We start from the raw sequence: 23485 nt of genomic DNA on the forward strand, positions 1-23485 counted from the left end.
ATGTACTTGCTATTTGTTTTGGTTGTTTCAGATTATTTTGTTAGCATACCCCCAAATAGCATACCCCCAAGACATGCTAACCTCTCACCATTACAATAACGGGAGGTTAGCATTTTTGGGGGGGCTATGATATTTCTGCGTCCAACTCTCAACATTATTCATGGCTCATTCAGGATTATCCGTAATCATTTAGCATCTAGGGCTGACCCCATTTAGTCAACTGGTTGATTATTTGGTCGACAGGCTGTTGATTGACCAAGATTTCTTTAGTCAAGCAGTCGCATGGTACACAAGACTCCTCATCTGATTTGTGCTCGTCTCAGTGGACTAATCCATTGCGGTGGCCACGGGGATGGCACTGTCCATCACATCACTGTAAGACATGTGATACTGAAATTGTATATGGTTATATTATGCAAAAATAAATGGTGCAACACTAAAATCTAATATTTTATAACAAACGTGCTTTCTCCCGTGTTGGATGTGGTCGCTGTCCGCGGTTTGTACATGACAAGAGTAACAATTCCAGCTAGAGTAACCTACTGTTTTTTGGTGAACTCCAAGGTCCTCTGATAATACTAGTCCTGTATGAATAGACATCCCTGTGTTTTGAGAGAAATGTCTGAGTTTGACAGGTGTTGCTCACGGTTTGAGTAAGAAAACGGATTGTATTAATTGAATGAAGTGCTGCATATAGCCTATATATGAAGGGCCTACATGTATCAACTTTCGCAGTGAATGCTTTTATTAATGTTTTGTGCTCATTATTGAATATTGCCAAATGCGTCACTAAAAATAAATTGCGCCTACTTAATGTAAACCTTGCTTTTACTAGATCGCAAAGCAGCATACAACTGACCTAAACCTTTTGGAATTAAGTTCACATCCATAGCCTGAAAACACATCTCAAGTGCACCGTTTAGCTCACATCTGAAGGATGGGGGGCATTTAGGACGTACGGCGGATCGCCAAAATGATTATGATCACACTTCACTTATTATGGCGACACGACACTATCCCAAAGATGGTTTGGTATGTTTAGTGTAGCCCTGTTATCAGCTGGACATGTTGAAATATCTTCACGCCTACAAAAAAAACCTCCAGGCTTCTGTCATAACTGTCAATTAATTGGAAAAAAATAATAACATGGGGCAGTTTGGAAAAAACTAATCCCCTCTAAATCGTCCTCTGGAATAACGGACATTCTGGGGTAATAATTACATAACCAACATTCTCTAGTAATACTAGTCCTGTGCGAATAAGGCTAAGCCTTATACCAAAGCTCCATATACTACCCACCACTGCGACCTGTATGCTCTCGTTGGCTGGCCCTTGCTTCATACTCGTCGCCAAACCCACTGGCTCCAGGTCATCTACAAGACCCTGCTAGGTAAAGTTCCATTGGAAGTTTGTTGTAACCAAGTATTGGTGCTAACCGTGTGTTATTGGACGCTAGCATGCTAGTTAGCTACGGCGTCATAGGATACGGTGCACTGGGTGGGTTTCACGGAAGAATACTGTACCAAGTTATCTAGCTGAATAAACTAAGTTTGAGCCTATTCCTGGAAACATTGAACCACTGTAGTTTACATCAATTATAATTTCTAAAGTGGAAGTTGGAAAAGTTATATTTGAGTGTTTCAGTGAATGGTTAGTGAGGGAGGCCCTGCTCTCTCGCTTCCCCAGTTGTTTAGTTAATTTTCATTCCAATCTCCTTTGCATTAGCATAGCCTCTCCTGTAGCCTCTCAACTATGTGTATGTCTATCCCTGTTCTCTCCTCTCTGCACAGGCCATACAAACGCTTCACACCGCATGGCCGCTGCCACTCTAACCTGGTGGTCCCAGCGCGCACGACCCACGTGGAGTTCCAGGTCTCCGGCAGCCTCTGGAACTGCCGGTCTGCGGCCAACAAGGCAGAGTTCATCTCAGCCTATTCTATCCTCCAGTCCCTCGACTTCTTGGCGCTGACGGAAACATGGATTACCACAGAAAACACTGCTACTCCTACTGCTCTCTCCTCGTCTGACCACGTGTTCTCGCATACCCCGAGAGCATCTGGTCAGCGGGGTGGTGGCACTGGAATCCTCATCTCTCCCAAGTGGACATTCTCTCTTCCTCCCCTGACGCATCTGTCTATCTCCTCCTTTGAATTCCATGCAGTCACAGTCACTAGCCCATTCAAGCTTAACATCCTTATCATTTATCGCCCTCCAGGTTCCCTTGGAGAGTTCATCAATGAGCTTGACGCCTTGATAAGTTCCTTTCCTGAGGATGGCTCACCCTCACAGTTCTGGGTGACTAACCTCCCTACGTCTATCTTTGACTCATTTCTCTCTGCCTCCTTCTTTCCACTCCTCTACTCTTTTGACCTCACCCTCTCACCGTCTCCCCCCTACTCTCAAGGCAGGCAATACGCTTGACCTCATCTTTACTAGATGGTGTTCTTCTACTAATCTCACTGCAACTCCCCTCCAAGTCTCCAACCACTACCTTGTATCCTTTTCCCTCTCGCGCTCCTCCAACACTACTCACTCTGCCCCTACTCAGATGGTATTGCGCCGTCACAACCTTCGCTCTCTCTCTCTCTCCTGCTACTCTCCTCTTCCATCCTATCATCTCTTCCCTCTGCTCAATCCTTCTCCAACCAATCTCCTGATTCTGCCTCCTCAACCCTCCTCTCCTCCCTTTCTGCATCCTTTGACTCTCTATGTCCCCTATCCTCCCGGCCGGCTCGGTCCTCCCCTCCTGCTCCGTGGCTTGACGACTCATTGCGAGCTCACAGAACAGGGCTCTGGGCAGCCGAGCGGAAATGGAGGAAAACTAGCCTCCCTGCGGACCTGGCATCTTTTCACTCCCTCCTCTCTACATTGTCTTCCTCTGATTCTGCTGCTAAAACCACTTTCTACCACTCTAAATTCCAAGCATCTGCCTCCAACCCTAGGAAGCTCTTTGCCACCTTCTCCTCCCTCCTGAATCCTCCTCCCCCCCTCTCTGCGGATGACTTCGTCAACCATTTTGAAAAGAAGGTTGACGACATCCGATCCTCGTTTGTTAAGTCAAACGACACCGCTGGTCCTGCTCACATTGCCCTACCCTATGCTTTGACCTCTTTCTCCCCTCTCGCTCTCTCTCCAGATGAAATCTTGTGACTTGTGACGGCCGGCCGCCCAACAACCTGCCCGCTTGACCCTATCCCCTCCTCTCTTCTCCAGACCATTTCCGGAAACCTTCTCCCCTACCTCACCTCGCTCATCAACTCATCCTTGACCGCTGGCTACGTCCCTTCCGTCTTCAAGAGAGCAAGAGTTGCACCCCTTCTCATAAAACCTACACTCGATCCCTCCGATGTCAACAACTACAGACCAGTATCCCTTCTTTCTTTTCTCTCCAAAACTCTTGAGCGTGCCGTCCTTGGCCAGCTCTCTTGCTATCTCTCTCAGAATGACCTTCTTGATCCAAATCAGTCAGGTTTCAAGACTGATCATTGAACTGAGACTGCTCTTCTCTGTGTCACAGAGGCTCTCCACACTGCTAAAGCTAACTCTCTCTCCTCTGCTCTCATCCTTCTAGACCCATCTGCTGCCTTTGATACTGTGAACCATCAGATCCTCCTCTCCACCCTCTCCGAGTTGGGCATCTCCGGCGCGGCTCACTCTTGGATTGCGTCCTACCTGACAGGTCGCTCCTACCAGGTGGCGTGGCGAGAATCCGTCTCCGCACCACGTGCTCTCACCACTGGTGTCCCCCAGGGCTCAGTTCTAGGCCCTCTCCTATTCTCGCTATACACCAAGTCACTTGGCTCTGTCATATCCTCACATGGTCTCTCCTATCATTGCTACGCAGACGACACACAATTAATCTTCTCCTTTCCCCCTTCTGATAACCAGGTGGCGAATCGCATCTCTGCATGTCTGGCAGACATATCAGTGTGGATGACGGATCACCACCTCAAGCAGAACCTCGGCAAGACAGAGCTGCACTTCCTCCCGGGGAAGGACTGCCCGTTCCATGATCTCGCCATCACGGTTGACAACGCCATTGTGTCCTCCTCCCAGAGTGCTAAGAGCCTTGGCGTGACCCTGGACAACACCCTGTCGTTCTCCGCTAACATCAAGGCAGTGACCCGATCCTGTAGGTTCATGCTCTACAACATTCGCAGAGTACGACCCTGCCTCACACAGGAAGCGGCGCAGGTCCTAATCCAGGCACTTGTCATCTCCCGTCTGGATTACTGCAACTCGCTGTTGGCGGGGCTCCCTGCCTGTGCCATTAAACCCCTACACCTCATCCAAAACGCCGCAGCCCGTCTGGTGTTCAACCTTCCCAAGTTCTCACGTCAACCCGCTCCTCCGCACACTCCACTGGCTTCCAGTTAAAGCTCGCATCTGCTACAAGACCATGGTGCTTGCCTACGGAGCTGTGAGGGGAACGGCACCTCCGTACCTTCAGGCTCTGATCAGTCCCTACAACCAAACAAGGGCACTGCGTTCATCCACCTCTGGCCTGCTGGCCCCGCTACCTCTGCGGAAGCACAGTTCCCGCTCAGCCCAGTCAAAACTGTTCGCTGCTCTGGCACCCCAATGGTGGAACAAGCTCCTTCACGACGCCAGGACAGCGGAGTCAATCACCACTTTCCGGAGACACCTGAAACCCCACCTCTTTAAGGAATACCTGGGATAGGATAAAGTAATCCTTCTAACCCCCCCCCAAAAAAAATATATAGATGTACTATTGTAAAGTGGTTGTTCCACTGGATATCATAAGGTGAATGCACCAATTTGTAAGTCGCTCTGGATAAGAGTGTCTGCTAAATGACATAAATGTAAATTAACCATAAACAATTAATGAACATGCACCTGGAACGGTCGTTAAGACACTAACAGCTTACAGCGGTAGGCAATTAAGGTCACAGTTATGAAAACTTAGAGGACACTAAAGAGGCCTTCTTCTGACTCTGGAAAAACACCAAAATAAAATGTCCAGGGTCCCTGCTCATTTGCGTGAACGTGCCTGTGGCAAAGAAGGGGGGGGGTTGAGTGATAAATGGCAGATATGTGAGAGCAGAGCTAATAAACGGGCTCTGCCCTTTCACTAAAAATGGCCACCCCGATCAGAACTAGATCACAAAATGGTCGACTGCCAAAACTACAATTTCCAGAAGCAAGGGGAACCCCACCTCAGAAGGTGGGGCCGACCCACAGATAAGGGGTCAAGACAAACCAGGAAGAGAGAGAAAGGGCTGGAAGGATCTGTGAATCATAGAGAAAGAGACGATATATACTGCTCAAGAAAATAAAGGGAACACTTAAACAACACATCCTAGATCTGAATGAATTAAATAATCTTATTAAATACTTTTTTCTTTACATAGTTGAATGTGCTGACAACAAAATCACACAAAAATAATCAATGGAAATCCAATTTATCAACCCATGGAGGTCTGGATTTGGAGTCACACTCAAAATTAAAGTGGAAAACCACACTACAGGCTGATCCAACTTTGATGTAATGTCCTTAAAACAAGTCAAAGTGAGGCTCAGTAGTGTGTGTGGCCTCCACGTGCCTGTATGACCTCCCTACAACGCTTGGGCATGCTCCTGATGAGGTGGCGGATGGTCTCCTGAGGGATCTTCTCCCAGACCTGGACTAAAGCATCCGCCAACTCCTGGACAGTCTGTGGTGCAAAGTGGCGTTGGTGGATGGGGCGAGACATGATGTCCCAGATGTGCTCAATTGGATTCAGGTCTGGGGAACGGGCGGGCCAGTCCATAGCATCAATGCCTTCCTCTTGCAGGAACTGCTGACACAGTCCAGCCACATGAGGTCTAGCATTGTCTTGCATTAGGAGGAACCCAGGGCCAAACGCACCAGCATATGGTCTCACAAGGGGTCTGAGGATCTCATCTTGGTACCTAATGGCAGTCCGGCTACCTCTGGCGAGCACATGGAGGGCTGTGCGGCCCCCCAAAGAAATGCCACCCCATGACTGACCCACCGCCAAACCGGTCATGCTGGAGGATGTTGCAGGCAGCAGAACGTTCTCCACGGCGTCTCCAGACTCTGTCATGTCTGTGACGTGCTCAGTGTGAACCTGCTTTCATCTGTGAAGAGCACAGGGCGCCAGTGGCGAATTTGCCAATCTTGGTGTTCTCTGGCAAATGCCAAACGTCCTGCACGGTGTTGGGCTGTAAGCACAACCCCCACCTGTGGACGTCGGGCCCTCATACCACCCTCATGGAGTCTGTTTCTGACCGTTTGAGCAGACACATGCACATTTGTGGCCTGCTGGAGGTCATTTTGCAGGGCTCTGGCAATGCTCCTCCTTGCACAAAGGCGGAGGTAGCGGTCCTGCTGCTGGGTTGTTGCCCTCCTACGGCCTCCTCCACATCTCCTGATGTACTGGCCTGTCTCCTGGTAACGCCTCCATGCTCTGGACACTACGCTGACAGACACAGCAAACCTTCTTGCCACAGCTCGCATTGATGTGCCATCCTGGATGAGCTGCACTACCTGAGCCACTTGTGTGGGTTGTAGACTCCGTCTCATGCTACCACTAGAGTGAAAGCACCGCCAGCATTCAAAAGTGACCAAAACATCAGCCAGGAAGCATAGGAACTGAGAAGTGGTCTGTGGTCCCCACCTGCAGAATCACCCTCTTGCTAATTGCGATGTGCACGTCTACGGAACCTGACCAGGAGGCCGCTCTGTCTGCCCCTTCTGTGGCACCGTTTTGGGTCGGCTACTGGGATTAGATCCATTGTCCTGGGTGGTGGTCCGAACAGAGGATCCACATCGGGAAAGTCATATTCCTGGTCGTAATGTTGGTAAGTTGACGTTGCTCTCATATCCAATAGTTCTTCCCAGCTGTATGTAATAAGACTTAAGATTTCCTGGGGTAACAATGTAAGAAATAATACATAAAAAAACGAAATACTGCATAGTTTCCTAAGAACGCGAAGCGACCTTCTCTGTCGGCGCCACTTCGATGTTGCCATTAAGTCATACATCAGATAATTGTCTATAGGCTAGATTTGTTCCAACCAACCCAAGGATTCATTTCATACCCCCCATGCCATGTAGCTATAGCTCAAACACAGAACAAATCGAAGCTTACCGTGTAAGATGCTTGCTTTAAAACGATGTGTAAAAGACACCCAACCCGGAAGACACGCATCCAACCCGGAAGCCAGCCGCACCAATGTGTCGGAGGAAACACCGTACACCTAGCGACCTGGTCAGCGTGCACTGCGCCCGGCCCGCCACAGGAGTCGCTAGTGCGCGATGAGACAAGGATATCCCTGCCGGCCAAACCCTCCCTAACCCGGACGACGCTAGGCCAATTGTGCACCGCCCCATGGGCCTCCCAGTCGTGGCCGGCTGCGACAGAGCCTCTGGTGGCACAGCTAACACTGCGATGCAGTGCCTTAGACCACTGCGCCACCCAGGAGGCCTCAAAACAATCTAAATTTGATCAATTTTAAATTCAGGTTGTAACAACAAAATGTGGAATAAGTCAAGGGGTGTGAATACTTTCTGAAGGTACAGTATAAGTGAATGTCCCAATACATTTGGTCCCCTAAAATGGGCCGACTGTACAAGTACTGTAATTTCTTAAAAGGTTCACCCGATATGGATGAAAATACCCTCAAATTAAAGCTGACATTCTGCACTTTAACCTCAAGTCACTGTATAATTTAAAATCCAAAGTGCTGGAGTAGAGCCAAAACAAAATTGTCACTGTTGCAATACTTTGAGCAGTCACTTCTGTCAAATGCCCAAGCAAGTAACAGTCTTTCAGAAAACAATGACCATGTCCCACATGGAACCCTATTCCTTACATAGTGCACTACTTTTGACCAGAGCCCTCAAAAGTAGTGCACTGCATAAGGAATAGGGTGCCATTAGGGACTGAATTGAAGCCATTTTTCAAAAGAAAACAAATGTCACTTTTTTACTAGAAGAGTAAGCTTTCGTATAAAAAAATGTATAAAAAGGGCTCCTCCACACACACCCGGTCAAAAGTTTTAGAACACCTACTCATTCAAGGGTTTCTTTATTTTTACATTGTAGAATAATAGTAAAGACATCGAAACTATGAAATAACACATATGGAATCATGTAGTAACCAAATAAAATGTTAAAATCCAAATATATTATGAGATTCTGCAACGTAGCCACCCTTTGCCTTGATGACAGCTTTGCACACTCTTGGCATTCTCTAAACCAGTTTCATGAGGTAATTTCAATTAAAAAGACCAAGGCCATATTATGGCAAGAACAGCTCAAATAAGCAAAGAGAAACGACAGTCAAGGTCAGTCAATACAGAAAATTAAGAACTTTGAACATTTCTTAAAGTGCAGTCACAAAAACCCCATCAAGAGCTACGATGAAACTGGCTCTCATGAGGACCGCCACAGGAATGGAAGACCGAGTTACCGCTGCTGCAGAGGATAAGTTCATTAGAGTTATGAGCCTCAGAAATTGCAGCCCAAATAAATTCTTGACAGAGTTTAAGTAACAGACACATCAACATCAACTGTTCAGAGGAGACTGTGAATCAGGCCTTCATTTTTTACTTATTTCTTTACCTTTATTTAACTAGGCAAGTCAGTTAAGAACAAATTCTTATTTTCAATGACGGCCTAGGAACAGTGCCTTGTTCAGGGGCAGAACGACAGATTTGTACCTTGTCGGCTTGGGGATTCGATCTTGCAACCTTTCGGTTACTAGTCCAATGCTCTAACCACTAGGCTACGCTGCCACCCCATGGTCAAATTGCTGCAAAGAAACCACTATTAAAGGACACATAAGAAGAGACTTGCTTGGGCCAAGAAACACGAGCAATGGACATTAGACCGGTGTAAATCTGTCCTTTGGTCTGATGAATCCAAATTTGAGATTTTTGGTTCCAACCGCCATGTCTTTGTGAGACACAAAGTAGATGAACGGAAGATCTCTGCATGTGGTTCCCACTGCGAAGCATGGAGGTGGTGGTGTGATGGCATGGGGATGCTTTGCTGGTGACACTGTCAGTGATTTATTTAAAATTCAAGGCACACTTAACCAACATGGCTACCACAGCATTCTGCAGCGATATGCCATCCCATTTAGTTTGCGCTTAGTGGGACTATCATTTGTTTTTCAACAGGACAATGACCCAACACACCTCCTGGCTGTGTAAGGGCTATTTGACCAAGAAGGAGATTGATGGAGTGCTGCATCAGATGACCTGGCCTCCACAATCACCCAAAATCAATCAAATTGTGATGGTTTGGGAAGAGTTGGACCGCAGAGTGAAGGAAAAGCATTCCAGTTGAAGCTGGTTGAGAGAATACCAAGAGTGTGCAAAGCTGTCACCAAGGCAAAGGGTGGCTATTTGAAGAATCGCAAACATAAAATCCATTTTGATTTGTTTAACATTTTTTGGGGCTAATGCTTGATTCCATATGTGTTATTTCATAGTTTTTATGTCTTCACTATTATTCTACAATGTAGAAAATAGTAAAAATAAAGAAAAAAACTTTGAGTGAGTAGGTGTTCGAAAACTGAGTGAGTATGTATAAAATAAAGCAAAACATTACCTTTTTGAGTTTCCCAAGTCTGGGAAGGTTGGAAACTGACAATAAGCCAACATTTATCAAACTGAGGAATTCCAGATTGACGAATTCTTCTGTGAGGCCTTCGATTTTCCCTTCATTTGATCTGCAGTTGTCCAGGACAAGTTCCCGTACCTATAAGGATTTAAAAAAAAATGTAATGTGTACAATTGTAAAATCGATGAAATTCAAAGATTAGATTTTTTTTTATGTATGCGTGCATTGTTTACAGCTGCACTACAAACTCAATTGAGAATGCAAACTTTATTTTATGCATACATGATAAATAATAATCTGAGTGCTTATTTCTATTTTACAAATGTCCTGAGACACCCTCGGAGAGTGGGTCTCTGCCAGGGTCTGATTATCTACGGCGACCTTGGAGCAATTAGGGTTAAGTGCCTCTAGGGCACACCCACAGATGTTTCACCTTGTCGCCTTGGGGATTTGAACTAGAGACCTTTCGGTTATTGGCCCAACAATAACGGTTAGTGCCATCTGAGATCCTTGGGACATCCCTACCCAAAACCTTAACCCTTACCTAACCTTAGCCATTTTAAAATGTCATTTTCAATGGGGTAACATCTAGAGGTCGACCGATTAATCGGAATGGCCGATTAATTAGGGCCAATTTCAAGTTTTCATAACAATCAGGAATCTGTATTTTTGGACAACGATTTGGCCGATTAAAAAAAAATAAAAAAATACTAAAAATAATAATTAACACCTTCATTTAACTAGGCAAGTCAGTTAAGAACACATTCTTATTTTCAATGACGGCCTAGGAACGGTGGGTTAACTTCCTTGTTCAGGGGCAGAATGACAGATTTTACCTTGTTAGTCCAACGCTCTAACCACCTGCATTACATTGCACTCCACGAGGAGCCTGCATGGCAGGCTGACTACCTGTTACGCGAGGGCAGCAAGAAGCCAAGGTAAGTTGCTAGCTAGCATTAAACTTATAAAAAACAATCAATCTTGACATAGTCACTAGTTAACTACACATGGTTGATGATATTACTAGTTTATCTAGCGTGTCCTGCGTTGCATATAATCGATGCAGTGCCTGTTAATTTCTCATCGAATCACAGCCTACTTCGGCAAACGGGTGATGATTTAGCACTGTCGTTGCACCTAACCATAAACATCAATGCCTTTCTTTAAAATCAATACACAAGTATATATTTTTAAACCTGCATATTTAATTAATATTGCCTGCTAACATGAATTTCTTATAATTAGGGAAATTGTGTCACTTCTCCTGCGTTCCGTGCAAGCAGTCAGGGTATATGCAGCAGTTTGGGCCGCCTGGCTCATTGCGAACTGTGTGAAGTCCATTTATTCCTAACAAAGACCGTAATTCATTTGCCAGAATTGTACATAATTATGACATAACATTGAAGGTTGTGCAATGTAACAGCAATATTTAGACTTAGGGATGCCACCTGTTAGATAAAATACGGAACGTATGTCACGTAAAATTCCGGCCAAATTAGTTCGCAACGAGCCAGGCAATGAACGCAAGAGCAGTGAGACAATTTCATGTTAGCAGGCAATATTAACTAAATATGCAGGTTTAAAAATATATACTTGTGTATTGATTGTAAAGAAAGGCATTGATGTTTATGGTTAGTTTAATGCTAGCTAGCAACTTACCTTGGCTTCTTGCTGCCCTCGCGTAACAGGTAGTCAGCCTGCCATGCAGGCTCCTCGTGGAGTGCAATGTAAGGCAGGTGGTTAGAGCGTTGGACTAGTAACCCGGAAGGTTGCAAAAACGAATCCCCGAATCCCCCCTGAACAAGGCAGTTAACCCCCATTCCTAGGCCGTCATTGAAAATAATTGTGTTCTTAATCTGACAAGCCTAGTTAAATAAAGGTGTAGTAAAAAAAAAATAATCGGTGTCCAAAAATACCGATTGTTATGAAAACTTGAAATCGGCCCAAATTAAATCGTCCATTCCGATTAATTGGTCGACCTCTACTCGGTACCTCCTGTATATAGCCTTGTTATTCTTATTGTGTTTATTATTTTAAACTTTAGTCCATTTGGTAAATATTTTCTTAACTCCTCTTGAGCAGCACTGTTGGTTAAGGGCTTGTAAGTAAGCATATAACGGTAAGGTCTACACTTGTTGTATTCGGCGCATGTGACAAAGTTTGATTTGAGCATGAAAAACCCAGCAGCGTTGCAATTCTTGACATAAACCGATGTGCCTGGCACCTACTACCATACCCAGTTCAAAGGCACTTACATTTTTGTATTTCTCTTTCACCCTCAATGGCACAAATAGACAGTCCATGTGTCAATGGTCTCATGGCTCAACAATCCTTTAACCTGTCTCTTCACCTTCATCTACACTGATTGTAGTGGATTTAACAAGTGACAACAACATGGGATCACAGCCTTCACCTGGTCAGTCTCGTGGAAAGAGCAGGTGTTCCTACTGTTTTGTATATACACTGTGTATATGGGTCCTTCTATAAATAAACGGGGCCAACGTATGACATCACGCCTGAAGAATGAAAAAGATAAACAGCATTTCTATGCTTTAATAACAAACATTCGCTGACCGCTCGCAACAACAGATAAGGTAAAGGGGTCAATCGAACTTAAGGCTATTGTTTGTTGTTGAGGTAAAATCAGTATAATACTGATGTCAACCCCAATACATTCAGGTCATCGTCACCAATCAACGTAATTAGTTATAACCGACTACCACCGATTTCTGTATGCTAGCTATGCTAACCAGTTTATATGAACGGGAGTTACTTCTAAGTCTGAAAAGGGACAACTTTTAAAATGTTATGCAGCGAAAACAGCCATATATATCAAAATCGGACCTGATCTGACGAATATCCACTTTGTTAGATCAGATTTGTTGAATGTGCGACAATCTGGTCAATGTTGTAACGCTGTGTGTCCATTGACTCCTTTACCTTATCTACACAGGCGGTGTTTTTCCACTCCTCATTTGCCCGGCGTTTGCTGCAATAGCCCATCCGTGACAAGGATCGACGAGTTGTGCATTCAGAGATGCAGTTTTGCACACCACTGTTGTACTGCGCCGTTATTTGTCTAATTGTAGCGCGCCTGTTAGTTTGCACGATTCTTTCCAATCTCATCCGACCTCTCTTATCAACGAGCTGTTTACGCCCACTGGACTGGCGCTGACTGGATGTTTTTTGTTTGTCGCGCCATTCTCGGTAAACCACAGACACTGTCGTGCGTGAAAAGCCCAGGAGGGCGGCCGTTTGTGATATACTGGACCCTGCGCGCCTGGAACCGACGATCATACCACGCTCGAAGTCCCTTAGATCTCTCTTTTTACCCATTCTAACATTAAATCGAATCGTTAAACTGGATGCCCGTCTGCCTGCTTTATAAAGCAAGCACCGCCACGTGACTCACTGTCTGTAGGCGCAATCCATTTTCGGGAATGGGGTGGTGGTGTATGTAAGAAATCTACGGTCGGGAGAGTATTAGTGAAAAGAAAAAAATTACAAGTGAAGAGAAAAATTACACTTTACAAAAATATAAACACAACATGGAAATTGTTGGTCCCATGTTTCATGAGCTTAAATTCAAGTCCAGAAATGTTTCATATGCACAAAATGCGTATTTCTCACAAATGGTGTGCTCAAATGTGTTTACATCTCTGTTAGTGAGCAATTTATCCTTTGTCAAGATAATCCATCCACTTGACAGGTGTGGCATATCAAGAAGATGATTAAATAGATGCACCTTGTGCTGGTGACAATAAAAGGCCACTAAAATGTGCAGTTGTCACACAACACAATGTCACAAATTTGGAGGGAGAATGCTGTGCTTGCCACTGTTGAAATGCCCGACTTAGATGACCAGGTGAAATTATACTTTGGAATGTATTTAACTAGGCAAGTCAGTTGACTTCTTCGGGATCGGTGTCCCTTCCACGGGACGGTTGAGCTAACGTAGGCTAATACGATTAGCATGAGGTTGTCAGTAACAAGAACATTTCCCAGGACATAGACATATCTGATATTGGCAGAAAGCTTAAATTCTTGTTAATCTAACTGCACTGTCCAATTTACAGTTGCTATTACAGTGAAAGAAAACCATACTATTGTAGGAGGAGAGTGCACAATGTTGAACATAAGTTATTAATAAACATTTGCCATATTTGGGCAGTCTTGATAGAAAATTTGAACAGAAATGCAATGGTATGCAATTTGTATCATCTTTTGCCTATGTATGTTATGTTGTGAATTTGAACATGAACTATGCCCCTATTTAAGATTACTGTTTTTCGTACGATGTACCCAATGATTAATGAAAACTTGCTCGGAAGGTCTATGTCCTCAGTGTGGTTTTACAGACGTGTTTAATACGTCTTATTTACACACTTAAAATATTTATGAAATGCATATTGTTATATTTGGTAGCACTTATTTGTTTTTCCTTCGCTTCAATCCCTTTCGATGCGTGGAATGGATGTGGGTGGGGCTAGGTCTACATAAGGGTGCAAATTTTTTTTAAACTCACAAAAGCTCTGACGAAGGCCGTGAGACCGATACATAAGCTAATTAAAGATCAGTGATGCTATCAAGAGCAGTGTGCGGTTTCCTTTTTCCTTCATCTTGTTCAACCGTTACCATGCACCTGAAAAAAAGATTGCTCAGATGTGCGAGTGCCTTTTGAATGATCTTTTACCAGATCTATTGTGTTATATTCTCCTACATTCCTTTGACATTTCCACAAACTTCAGTGGTTCCTTTCAAATGGTACCAAGAACATGCATATCCTTGCTTCAGGGCCTGAGCTATAGGCAGTTAGATTTGAGTATGTCATTTCAGGCGAAATTAAAAAAAAAAAAAAGGGGCAGCTCCTTAAGAGGTTTAACTAACTATTTAGCAGTCTTATGGCTTGGGGGTAGAAGCTGTTCAGGGTCCTGCTGGTTCCAGACTTGGTCCATCGGTACCACTTGCCGTGTGGTAGCCGAAAGAACAGTGACTTGGGTGGCAGGAGTCTGACATTTTTTGGGGCCTTTCTCTGAGACCGCCTAGTATAGACGTCCTGGATGGCAGGGAGCTGCTCTCAATTGTGCTGCTGTATAACCTTTTGAGGATCTGAAGGCCTTTGCCAAATCTTTTCAGCCTCCTGAGGGGGAAGAGGCATTGTCGTGCCCTCTACACAACTGTGTTGGTGTGTTTGGACCATGATAGATCTTTAAAGGCTCTGCATGGTCAATCGGACATCTGCAGTGGCCGTACAGTATTTACTGCCATGTGGCCTCCGCAGAAGTCCAAGCGTTGATACTTCTTGCTCTTGTGAAACAAGTTGTCAAGGAAGTGAGTTTCTGTTTATACAGCACCTCCTGCCACCACCTACCATCAACCAATCATGTCAATGTGGAGCTATACAGAGCCTTAGGCATTGTTACAAAATTTGGGAGAAGCAAGGCAATATGGTACAGAGCTTGATTTGGCCCCTGGAGGCTCCGCCATTATGTCAAACCCTCCGGATCGCAAATACAGAGTAGGCATAAATTGGCTTTAAGTGATGTGGACACCGAGGAACTTGAGCTCTCGACCAGCTCCACTACAGCCCTGTTGATGTGGATGAGGACATGCTCGGCCCTCCGTTTCCTGTAGTCCGCGATCAGCTCCTTTGTCTTGCTGTCGTTGGGGGTAGAGGTTGTTGTCCTGTCACCACACTGCCAGGTCTCTGACCTCCTCCCTATAGGCCAGGAATGGTCAACTTTTGTAGGCCTGCGGAGAAAAAAAAAAAAAGTGTCTCAATTTACTGTTGAGAGTTAGAATACAGAAGGTGCAATTTCAAAATGTGGTTGTGCATCAGCAGTCACTTAATTAGCCCATGTCAGCAAAGCATTTTTAGATTGGTAAGTTAGTCTAGCGGCCAGCTATCTAAACTCGTAGTAAGCAAGGTCGAATTACCGACTGGGGTGGGGCCCATTGATCATCAGTTATCATATTAAAAACTGCAAACATTTGCCTCCATCCTATGGCAAAATAAGTAGAATTGCAGGAAAGTAGCTCGCCCACGAGCCACCGCAGCCCCTTATGATGAGTTCTGTTTTTTTGTGGCCCCCACCCCCATCAGTTGCCCATCCCTGCTATAGGCTGTCTCATCGACGTCAGTGACCAGGCCTCCCACCGTCGGCAAACTTAATATTGGTGTTGGGAGTTGTGCGCAGTTACGTAGTATCGGGTGAACAGGAAGTATAGGAGGGGACTTATGCACGTACTCCTGAGGAGCCCCCGTGTTGAGGGTCAGTGTGGTGGATGCATTGATTCCTACCCTCACCACCTGGGGGCAGCCAGTCAGGAAGTCCAGGATCCAGTTACAGAGGGAGGTGTTCAGTCTTAGGCTCCTTAGCTTAGTGATGAGCTTGGAGGGTACAATGGTAGTAATCGTCTCGTGAACATGATGATGATAGCTTAAGTGGCTGGGCTACTGTCAGAATACAAACAACCTGGTATTATTGTTGGAGCCATATCAGACACGTTACCAACTTGCCTAGCTAGCTAGCTTTTAGACAAAAGTGCTGGGGTGTATTCATTAGTCAGATTCCATCAGCAAACTGAGCGAAATGGGGCGGGACCTACCTACATTTCCCCAATAGAAACTCGTTTTTGAGGAAACATGTTTTTGGTTTGGAGTAAAATGGTTCCCTTGTAGAACATTTTGCAACAGACGAAACGTTCTGCAATGTATTTTTTATTTGATGTATTTAACCTTTATCTAGGCAAGTCAGTTAAGGACAAATCCTTATTTACTAAAGAACTCACTCCTGGGGTGTAATCTTCCACCACTAATTGGCAACAAGTTTCGTTGGCAACTAAAACGAGAGTTTCTATTGGACAAATCCAGGTAGGTTTCGTTCCGTTTAAAAAACGTTTTGCAACAGAATCGCCGGAATTAATACACCCCAATGTACAGTATGTAACTCGTTAACGGGCCACGGAAGATTACGTTGACTTAAATTAGCTAATACCCATACCATTGGGCATATTACTCACTGTGTTAATGGACAGCGATAAAACAGAATTTGAACTTCACGGGGACATTTGTGTAACGTTAGGTAAATTGCCGTTAGCTACAGTAGTTAGAGTTACTGACTAACGTTATGAAACGTGACCCTATTTAAATTATTCGGCTACAAAGCGCTGTAAATAAAAGTCAGAGCAATTTCATATGGTTATTATGAACAGCTACTTAAAATATTTGCTAAATAAAATGTTTTTGAATGAAGTAAACAAACCTGCTGCAGGAATAAACGTCAACCGCCTGTTCTTCATTCAAACATGAATAGGTTCGCTGCTATTGGCTATAAACCGTTAACGTCAAATCCAACGCCTTCACGTAAATCTATGGGTCGGCTTTTACCCATTACTGCCACCTGCTGTTGTGTTTGTTTAGTGTATGGTATTATTTTCAAACGTTTCAGACGCTGCATGTTCACAAAGACAAAATTCAATGGAAGTCACAGTAAAGCCCAAATTAGATTTTAGTAATTTTATTCATAAGACAGTATTTGTTTTATTTTCATACAAAATACAAAACATTCCAAGACAAGTTGTATACAAAAACAAACTTTTTCTCATCTGCATCTAATCCTCACCTCAATGCATCTGTCCCACTCGATGATTGGTATTAACGTTTTAATACAGACACAGCAGGTCATTGATAGGACCGTTACCTACCTGAGCAGCGTACCACAGCACCATGTGATCATGCTTGTCGATACATAGTCCAGTGCTTGGAGGATGAAGTCAGCCTGGTGGAGATTCAGTGGTCCCATTAGACAAATCAACTGGTGAAGGCGTTGTTGTTTTCTCTCTGTTCAGTGAACTCTTTACATCCGATTTAACAACACACTATTAATTAGTTGTAATTTGCTGACTCTAAAAACAGTGTCTCCTCAAATGAAAATACCCACTATGTGTGTGACTCCGAGCCTCCAACTCTCTCTCTCACACACACACACACACACACACACACACACACACAAGAATACAAAGTAGTAGTGTGAAAGAGTGACTTGCTGTTGCTATTGGAAAGGGGAGTGGTTCTAGTAGTAAATCTATGCCAGGCAAGTTGACCAATCCCACAGACTGTTGTCACACTGGATATAGACAGAGAGCAATTAAGTTCCCAATATAAATCCCAGAATTTAAAAGACTTTGTACTGGACATTGGATTACTAAAACTGAGAGGTTGACAAAGGTCAAGGGAAATACTGGAAGCAATTTTGGAATCCATATCCTATCATAGCGGAGTCAATATTAAAACTGTGCAACAATCTAACTTGGATAGTAATGGTAGTGAACACGCTTTTACTAAACAGAACTCAACCATAAAGATTCCATCTGATAAGTGATAGTGTGCGCTGCAGTGTACTGAGGTGCTCTCTCCCAGCCTAGAGGTGCTTGGAAAAAATGCCCTATAATGTAACTTACTTAGTCAAATAATGTGGTACGATCATACGGTATAACCAACCATTTCAACAAGCACTATCTTCACAGGAAAAATAAAATCCATGTTTTAATAACAGTTGTTTATAACATTGCATTTATTTAGTTAAATATTCATATTTTCTCAGATTCACCTGTAAAACTATTCTTGAGAGCTGATTCCAAAATCATTCCATAGAACCATTAGGATCATATAGAACCTGAACCATTCAGCTGGCCAGTTCTTTTCCAACAGCCACGAGTCTGACCCGGAGCACCTCAGCGAAGCCCTGTCCGAACCAGCAGGTGATGTCTGCCGTGTCCAAGGTGAAGAAGAAGAGTCTGTCCTTACAGCGGCTCCTCCGATACACTGACCTGGGGTCAGCAGATAGGACCCCTCTGATGGCGGCCGCAGCCTCTTTTGGACCGCGCAGGAACCGGAACCTGGGTCGGTCACGAGATTCTAGAGAAACGGGGACATTCATAGAGGAAGAAGCCAGTGAACATAGATCTACTTTAACGATTATGGCAAAATGGATGACGGAGAAACATTACTTTTTTTAATACCATTGACTTTAGTTTGGTAGGATAGTTTAGGCATGAGATGCAATGGTATCTATACAAACCCACTGCAAAAACAATTGGCGCCACTATGGAGCTCTCTGGTGGATGAATGCACAACTCAGTCCTTTTAAAAAGCAATAAAGCTCTCAAGTCAACCTCGGCTCGGGGAGAATTACAGTGAATTCGGAAAGTACTTCCGACCCCTTGACTTTTTCCACATGTTGTTACGTTACAGCCTTATTATAAAAATGGATTGAATTGTGTATGACATTTACATAAGTATTCAGACCCTTTTAATCAGTACTTTGTTGAAGCCCCTTTGGCAGTGATTACAGTCTTGATTCTTCTTGGCTATGACGCTACAATCTTGTCTCACCTGTATTTGGGGAGTCTATCCCATTCTTCTCTGCAAATCCTCACAAGCTCTATCAGGTTGGATGGGGAGCGTCGCTGCAAAGCTATTTTCAGGTCTCTCCAGAGATGTTTGATCGGGTTCAAGTCTGGGCTCTGGCTGGGCCAATCAAGGACATTCAGGAACTTGTCCTGAAGCCACTCCTGTGTTGTCTTGGCTGTGTGCTTAGGGTCATTTTCCTGTTGGAAGGTGAACCTTCGCCCCAGTCTGAGGTCCTGAGCAGGTTTTCATCAAGGATCTCTCTCCCAGTCCCTGCCGCTGAAAAACATCCCCACAGCATGATGCTGCCACCACCATGCTTCACCGTAGGGATGGTGCCATGTTTCCTCCAGACATGACGCCTGGCATTCAGGCCAAAGAGTTAAATCTTGGTTTCATCAGACCAGAGAATCTTGTTTCTCATGGGCAGAGTCCTTTAGGTGCCTTTTGGCAAACTCCAAGTGGGCTATCATGTGCCTTTTACAAAGGAGTGGCTTCCGTCTGGCCACTATGCCATAAAGGCCTGATTTGTGGAGTGCTGCAGAGATGGTTGTCCTTCTGGAAGGTTCTCCCATCTCCACAGAGGAACTCTGGAAGTCTGTCAGAGTGACCATCAGGTTCTTGGTCACCCACCTGACCAAGGCCCTTCTCCCCCGATTGCTCAGTTTGGCCGAGCGTCCAGCTCTAGGAAGAGTCTTGGTGGTTCCAAACTTCTTCCATTTAAGAATGATTGAGGCCACTGTGTTCTTGGAGACCTTCAATGCTGCAGAAATGTTTTGGTACCCTTCCCCAGGTCTGTGCCTCGACACAATCATGTGTCGGAGCTCTACGGACAATCCCTGACATGCACTGTCAACTGTGGGACCTTATATAGACAGGTGTGTGCCTTTCCAAATCATGTCCAAGAAGTAGTGTGTGTAGATTGAGGATTTAAAACAAAATGTAATCCATTTTAGAATAAGGCTGTAATGTAACAAAATATGGTAAACGTCAAGGGGTCTGAATACTTTCCCAATGCATAGGCTTACCTGCACTGATGGGGGCAAGGAACTCCCCCAGCTCTCTCTCTGCATGGGGGGTGAAGCGCACCTCCAGACTGGTCACAGGAGGCTCCCTGATCCAGCCAGCGATGGTGCTGTAGGCCTCTTCATCATAGCAAGGCCTAGCACTATCCTCCACTGGCTCCAATGGCTTGGCATTAGGGCCATCTGAAGCCTGAGACTTTCCTACAGAGCTCCCCAGGGTGAGGCAGTCATCTCCCTCGCTAATGTAGGCCTTGAGCTCCCCCAGCACAGTGGTGAGGTCTTTGCCCAGGGTTTTCGAAGCAGAAGAGCTGGAGGCATCGCCTGGACGGAGGATGTGAACTTTGGATTTGTCTTTTGAGTGGAGTATTCTGGGGTCTGCGTTATGACTATCCTGTCTCTCAACCCCCAAGTCCAACTGGGGATCAACAGTACAGGAGAAAGAAGCTACTGAGTCTGAATGCAGCGTCTCCACACTGGTGGTCCCCTCTTCTGATGGTACACTGGTGGTCCCCTCTTCCGATGGTACACTGGTGGTCCCCTCTTCTGATGGTACACTGGTGGTCCCCTCTTCTGATGGTACACTGGTGGTCCCCTCTTCCGATGGTACACTGGTGGTCCGCTCTTCCGATGGTACACTGGTGGTCCCCTCTTCCGATGGTACACTGGTGGTCCCCTCTTCCGATGGTACACTGGTGGTCCCCTCTTCCGATGGTACACTGGTGGTCCCCTCTTCCGATGGTACACTGGTGGTCCCCTCTTCAGATGGTACACTGGTGGTCCCCTCTTCAGATGGTACACTGGTGGTCCCCTCTTCAGATGGTACACTGGTGGTCCCCTCTTCCGATGGTACACTGGTGGTCCCCTCTTCCGATGGTACACTGGTGGTCCCCTCTTCCGATGGTACACTGGTGGTCCCCTCTTCCGATGGTACACTGGTGGTCCCCTCTTCCGATGGTACACTGGTGGTCCCCTCTTCCGATGGTACACTGGTGGTCCCCTCTTCCGATGGTACACTGGTGGTCCCCTCTTCCGATGGTACACTGGTGGTCCCCTCTTCCGATGGTACACTGGTGGTCCCCTCTTCCGATGGTACACTGGTGGTCCCCTCTTCTGATGGTACACTGGTGGTCCCCTCTTCCGATGGTACACTGGTGGTCCCCTCTTCCGATGGTACACTGGTGGTCCCCTCTTCTGATGGTACACTGGTGGTCCCCTCTTCTGATGGTACACTGGTGGTCCCCTCTTCTGATGGTACACTGGTGGTCCCCTCTTCTGATGGTACACTGGTGCTCTCAGGTTGGACGCCAGAGTCATAAGTATCTGTGTCAATGTCCAGTCTACTGTGTGGGGAGTCATAGTCAGAGATGTAGGGTTTGATATCGAGGACAGGGGTTCCTTCGATCATGTCTATCTCACTCAGATGAAGTGTGTCACCTTAAAGTAGAAAGTGAACTGTTTATTTCATAAAATACACCAATCCACATAGCAGGAAGTTCGACACTGAACAAGTGTGCCTATGGCATGCCAAGCTTAGCAATTATGGGGACAATAAGCCTAAGCATACCTGCAATGATGTTGAACACACCCACAAACTCTCTCTCACACACAATGTACTGCTCAATCTGAAATGAGACTGCAACATTCTGGGGGTTATATATTTGGGGACGCACCTTTAGACGGAGCACCATCACACTGCGCAGAAGAGCAAAACAATTCGAGCTGGTTTTGGCAACTGATACTAACCTGTGACTCTGTCCAGCTTGGCCAGGGTCAGACCCAGGGCGTTGGGCCGGTGGGGGCTACGTGTGGAGTACACCCCAACCCTCTGGCCGTTGAGTCTGGGTGGCTTCACCTTAGCCTTATAACTCAGGTGGCCATTCTTATGGAACAGGAAGATGACCCTGGAAATGGAATGAGTGAAAGCAGGCTAATGTATTTCTTGTACATGTGTAGACAAATTGGGAATATTGGGATGTAAGTTGATCAAAACAGTTCATGACTAAGAAAATGATTGTGACATCCTTGATACGTTTAGCTAATGAGAGAACTGTCTTTGCAAAAAATACAGATTGTTTTATGCAATTGCTACCTTCTTAAACAGCCTTAAGTTTAGCTAGCTACCCCCTCTACTAAGTCTAGCACCCTATCCCAGTCTCTAGTACGTACCAGACATGAGAGTAGTTGTCCAGGCCGACCAGTGAGTGTTCAGGGTTGTTGAAGACACTCTGCTGGATCTGAAGGGTGGCTCTGGAGGGCCCACATATGGTTGGCTGTCTGGGGGTGCCATTCTTCACTGAGAAACAGGAGCTGATGTAACCTATGGGGACTGTCTGGATGGTCCCTGTGAAGGTGACATTGACACATTCGAACAATGATTAAAGGTCCATTATCTAGCTTTGTGCCCGACCCAACATATATCAGATTGAAATGCAATCTATAGATATGTTATTCTCATTGAAAATGATTCTCATTGGAAGCAAGTCTAATAATTGGATGATCCTTTGTGCGATATTTCTATATTGATTCTATATTGAATAGAAGTTATAATTAAGTGCCAGTCAGATAAAGCTAAACAATGATCAAGACAAGTCATGCGAGGAAGATATAAGAGGGGGATATAAGCGAGAGATCGAGTGCCTTAGCCGGTTACCTTTCTCAAGTGAATTCTGTGTCTCAAGGTCTGCCTGTGGCCTTGGCTGACTCTTTGGAGATCGACTCTGGCCAATGTGTGTCAAAGCAGACTGGAGAGATGTCATGTGTTTTCGATGAGAACGAACAGCACTGTCCAACAATTGCCTGGGGGGGAAACATTATAATACCTGTGTTGACACATTATGGTCAGCAGCATATAGTCAGTATGTAATACGGATAACGACTTAACTAAATGTTTTTTCCAAGATGCCATGCGTTGCATTATGCATTCATTTCATACCTGAGATTCTTGATTTCTTTTCGCATGACAGATATCTGCTGGTTGAGTTTGTTGACATGCTCGGTACAGTTGCAAGTGGCAGACATTTTGATAGCGTCTTGATTGCTTTGCTAGTTTGTCATTGATTAGATTAAATAATCAGAATTCATACAATAACATCTGATAATGTTGTAAAATATCAGAGATTGTTTATGCTGCCTAACAAAAGTACACATCTCTGCTGAAATGCTTCCGCACATGTGTGTCGTCATTTCTAGCTGGCCAACCAGCAACTTACTAATGGAAAGCGGTGACTGACTGCTGTAGCAAGCATGCGCAAATTATTATGTAAATTGGGAAGCAAAACATCAAACTCGTGTCCTGTTGGAGAGTTATGGATGAAACTCGTAGAAATAACTATTTTTAATGGTTGTCAGTTTAGAGAAATGTCAAAACAACATGTCTACTGTAATATTGAATATATATAATGACTCCTTCGAGATTGTTTCACTACTGTAAAAGGACAGCAGAGGGTAGTATTG

General features: G+C 45.1%; 2 protein-coding genes across 6 annotated transcripts in view; both read right to left on the reverse strand.

Moving 5' to 3' along the window:
• The window catches only part of LOC106602331 (acidic leucine-rich nuclear phosphoprotein 32 family member B), a 32516-nt gene extending 18929 nt beyond the window's left edge, over positions 1-13587 (reverse strand). For 2 of the 4 annotated variants that reach the window (XM_014194908.2, XM_014194907.2), the window contains exons 1-2: positions 12536-13587; positions 9584-9733 (exon numbers count right to left, since the gene is read on the reverse strand). In XM_014194908.2, coding sequence (XP_014050383.1) covers positions 9584-9733; positions 12536-12931 — 546 coding nt within the window. In that variant the 5' untranslated portion in view covers positions 12932-13587. The remainder of the gene's footprint in view (positions 1-9583; positions 9734-12535) is intronic. The other 2 variants (XM_014194906.2, XM_014194905.2) reach the window with 2 other exon arrangements.
• Positions 13588-18130: 4543 nt separating this feature from the next.
• Positions 18131-23220, reverse strand: trmo (tRNA methyltransferase O). Of its 2 annotated transcripts, XM_045716223.1 has the most exons (6): positions 22965-23220; positions 22683-22828; positions 22199-22373; positions 21776-21933; positions 20036-21466; positions 18131-18515 (listed from the first exon to the last, which is right to left on the reverse strand). In XM_045716223.1, exons 1-6 carry the CDS (start codon positions 23048-23050, stop codon positions 18283-18285), a joined length of 2229 nt encoding a protein of 742 aa, XP_045572179.1. In that variant the 5' UTR covers positions 23051-23220; the 3' UTR covers positions 18131-18282.
• Positions 23221-23485: the final 265 nt, after the last annotated feature.

Source organism: Salmo salar, chromosome ssa04, assembly GCF_905237065.1.
Source record: "Salmo salar chromosome ssa04, Ssal_v3.1, whole genome shotgun sequence".
Taxonomy (NCBI): domain Eukaryota; kingdom Metazoa; phylum Chordata; class Actinopteri; order Salmoniformes; family Salmonidae; genus Salmo; species Salmo salar.